General features: G+C 37.0%; 1 protein-coding gene across 1 annotated transcript; it reads left to right on the top strand.

Annotated features, from left to right (window-relative positions):
* Window positions 1-324: 324 nt before the first annotated feature.
* Window positions 325-888, top strand: LOC147299715 (uncharacterized). The gene has a single exon (XM_086231978.1). The coding sequence runs from the start codon at window positions 325-327 to the stop codon at window positions 886-888; it is 564 nt and encodes a 187-aa protein (XP_086088104.1).
* Window positions 889-4,079: the final 3,191 nt, after the last annotated feature.

Below are 4,079 nucleotides of genomic sequence, written 5' to 3'. Positions count from 1 at the left end.
AGGAGCATCTATAAATAGGATGAGAAGGCCTATTGTAATGTAAGTAAGAGGCAATACTAAAAGCCATTACTCCTCAGTCCTATTGTCCTAGACATCTACTAAAGCCTTGTATTCCTCATCTACTTCTAAATAAAATTGTGCTATTTCTAACTAAGGTCTCCACTCCACTCTAATACTTTTCACCCAAGTTTCTCATATCAAGCATAAGTAGCTAATAGAAGCTTACACAAGCCATTAGCTACAAGTGTCCTAAACACCCTATAAATTTCTAATAGTGGTATCAGAGCTTTCTTATTGGGCATAGGGTCATCCTAATTTACCACCATGTCTAATAACTCTAGCCAAAACTATGTCCCTCTTCCAATATTCTTTGGTGAAAACTATGATTTTTGGAGCATCAAGATGAGAACCTATTTTATGTCTCAAGACTTATGGGACATTATTACTAGTGGGTTCTCTGTTCTAAAAAGACCCACCGCTGAGCAACGAAAGCAGGCGAAGAAGGACGAGCAGAGAGACGCAAAGACTCTTTACGCTATACAACAAGCTTTGGATGACACGATATTTCCAAGGATCATGGGAGCTACAACTTCAAAGGAGGCTTGGGATACTTTGAAAGAAGAGTTTCAAGGAAATGAAAAGGTACGTGGTGTTAAACTACAAACTCTAAGGAGAGATTTAGAAAATCTTAAAATGAAAGATTCTGAGACCGCTAAAGATTACTATTCCAAAGTAAATGAAATAGTAAATCAATTGAGAGCTTATGGTGAAAAGATAACTGATACAAAAATTGTAGAAAAAATACTTATTAGTCTTACTGATAAGTATGACCCTATAGTCACTACTATTGAAGAGTCAAAAGATATAACGACTCTTTCAGTGACATAACTAATGGGTTCTCTAGAAGCATATGAACAAAGACTAAGTAGGCAAAATGAAAGTTCACTAGAAAGTGTCTTCCAGTCAAAAGTCAATTTAAGGTCTTAGAAATCTAGAGGAAACTGAAAATCAAAAGAAAATTCTAGACAAGGAGATAAACCCAATAACTGGGAAAATAAAAATGAAAACAAGGACAAGAAAAACTTCCTTCCATGTGGAACATGTAAAAAGACAAGCCACCTAGAAAAGGATTGTTGGTTTCGAGGAAAACCAAAATGCTGAAACTGCAAAAAGTTTGGACATATGGAAAAAGACTGTCGGCTTAAGAAGAATTATCAAGCCAATTATATAGAAGAAAAGGAGCAGATGAAGAGCTTTTCTATGCTTGTCAAGCAACAACTGAGGTGAACAACAAGAAATGGTACATCGACAATGGCTGCAGCAACCACATGGCAGGAGACGAAAGCATCTTCTCCGAAATAGATACATCCATAAAATCCCCAGTTGAATTGGGAAATGGCGCACTAGTGGAGACGAAAGGAAAGGTACGATCTCTATCCATACAAACAAAGGAACTAAATTAATTCATGATGTTCTTTTAGTTCCTAGCTTGGAGCATAATCTATTGAGTGTTGGCCAAATGATTGAAAATGGATACTCTCTACACTTTTCTAGAGACTCCTTGCACAATATATGACAAAAAAGATAAAAATCATATTATAGCTAAAGTAAGGATGGAAAATAGAAATTTTCCCATCCATTGGCAATATGTCACAAAATATGGCCATGAAAGTAGAATTAGAAGATTCATGGCTTTGGCATAAAAGATTTGGCCACTTCAACTTTCATGGACTACAATTACTTCACCAGAAAAATATGATGAGAGATCTGCCAAGCATAAAGAAGAGTGGTGATGTCTGCAAAGGCTGTCAACTTGGCAAACAACATCGACAAGCATTTCCATCCGGAAAGGCTTGGAGAGCAAAAACCTTGTTGGAGCTCGTGCATACAGACGTCTGTGGACCAATGAGGACCCCATCTCTCGATCGAAGCAGGTACTTCATTCTTTTCATTGATGACTATTCTAGAATGACATGGGTTTATTTTCTATGTGAAAGATCAGAAGTCTTCAAAGTCTTTAAGAAGTTCAAGGCTCATGTCGAAAAACAAAGTGGCCAATACATCAAAGCTCTTAGAAGCGATAGAGGTAAAGAGTACACCTCAAAAGAATTCAACAAGTTCTGTGAAGATGAAGGAGTAGAGCACCAATTGACAGTGGGCTATGCTCCTGAACAAAATGGAGTCTCAGAAAGGAAAAATAGAACTATAATGGAGATGGCTAGATCAATGCTATTTGAAAAAGGACTACCAAAGATATTTTGGGCAGAAGCAGTATACACAGCAGTATACTTGCTAAATAGATGTCCAATAAAAGCTCTACAAGACAAGATTCCTATTGAGGCGTGAAGTAACCAGAAGCCATCAGCAAAGCATCTCAAAGTCTTTGGATGTGTATGCTATCTGCACATTCCAGCTCCAAAAAGACATAAGCTATAAGAAAAATCAGAAATTGGCATATTTATGGGATATAGTTCCCAATCTAAAGGCTATCGAGTCTACAATCCAAGAACCAAGAAACTTGTGATCAGCCGAGATGTCGAGTTCGATGAATCTGTATCCTGGAATTGGGATGAAGGAAAAATAGAGAAGAAAGGTGTTGTCCTGTCAAGAGAACCAGAGACAACCCCAACACAACAGCCTAAAGAAGACACACATGAAAGAGAAATTTCAGAAACGTCAGGTACGCCTCCTGCATCTTCTTTAACTCCTCCATCAATAGAAGATGAATCTTCCTTTGAGTCATCACCTAGAAGAGTAAAATCACTCAGAGATATATATGAAACATGCAACTTCATAACTTTAGAACCTGAAAGTTTTGAAGTTGCAGTAAAACAAGAAGTATGGAGGAAGGCTATGGAAGAAGAAATTAAAACAATTAAGAAAAATGAAACATGGGAGCTTGTAGAATCACTACTCCAATACCTATCAAAGCCAACTAATATCATAAACTAATGTTTAAGTTAGTTTGTGTTATTCTCCAAACAGTGCACTATTTACTGTGGCTGACATGAGCCACCTAATTCCACTAAAACATAGTTACAACAGTTATAACTAAAATGAAAAATAGTTTCTGTGAGGGTTAAAGTTGTAAATATGTCATTATTTTGGCTATTGATATGTTGGCCCAGCTAATATCTATCCGTTGGTGAATTGGTAGCCTTATGTTTTCTGACAACTCTCTCCTTCCTCTCCATTGTTTTCAAACCGATCCCCCTTTTGTTTCCCTGTTAAACAACCAAATTTCATTCCAATACATGGTTAGTGAGAAGAAAAATCCATAGCAACTTATGCTACCACCAATATGAGCCGCCGCCCACCTTGTAACTGATGAAGGAACTAATTGCAGGCATCTGGCAGCGTGGGTTTGATTGACAACTATTTCATGGGTAAGGTTTGTTAATAGCATCAACAGATGATTATTGGTTCCTAAACTAGTTGCTTACTGTGTGTGTAGCTCTATCATACCATAAACTTTATCTTTTCACAACTGATGGAATTTATGGATTACAAATTGGTTGTTTTCAGCAATTTCTCATACTATCTGGGAAGGTAACTGTGTTCGGTGCAATATAACCAAGGAACACTGCTTTCTCTGACTTGCCCAGTTTTTCCCCAAACTCTATTGTCATTATGCTTTTATTTAATTATTGACCTGTGAAATTTGTTTGTGGCTGAAATTTGTTTTTATGTGAAAACAAATATTGTAGGAGGTTAGATTGAATTACATTTTATAAAAATTCAAAAATATTGGTGTTTGAGAAAACTAGGATTGAGGACCGGACCTACAGTAAACTCGTGTTTGTGTTTAAGGTTTGAGGACCGGACCTCACTAGTTGAGGACTGGACCTCCAGTAACTTGCTTTGAAATTTCTGGGCTTAAGAACCGGTTCTCTCCTTTGATGCTTTTTGAAATTTCTGGGCTTAAGGCGTTTGGCAGCATGGGTTTGATTGGCAACTATTTCATGGGTAAGGTTTATTAATAGCATCAAGGGATGATTATTGGTTCCTAAACTGGTTGCTTACTGTGTGTACAACTCTATCATACCAGAAACTTTATTTTTTCACAACTGATGAAATTT

Source organism: Dryas octopetala, chromosome 1, assembly GCF_963921425.1.
Source record: "Dryas octopetala chromosome 1, drDryOcto1.1, whole genome shotgun sequence".
Taxonomy (NCBI): domain Eukaryota; kingdom Viridiplantae; phylum Streptophyta; class Magnoliopsida; order Rosales; family Rosaceae; genus Dryas; species Dryas octopetala.
Note: the sequence above shows the minus strand (reverse complement) of the source record. Positions and strands in the feature narration are given on the sequence as shown.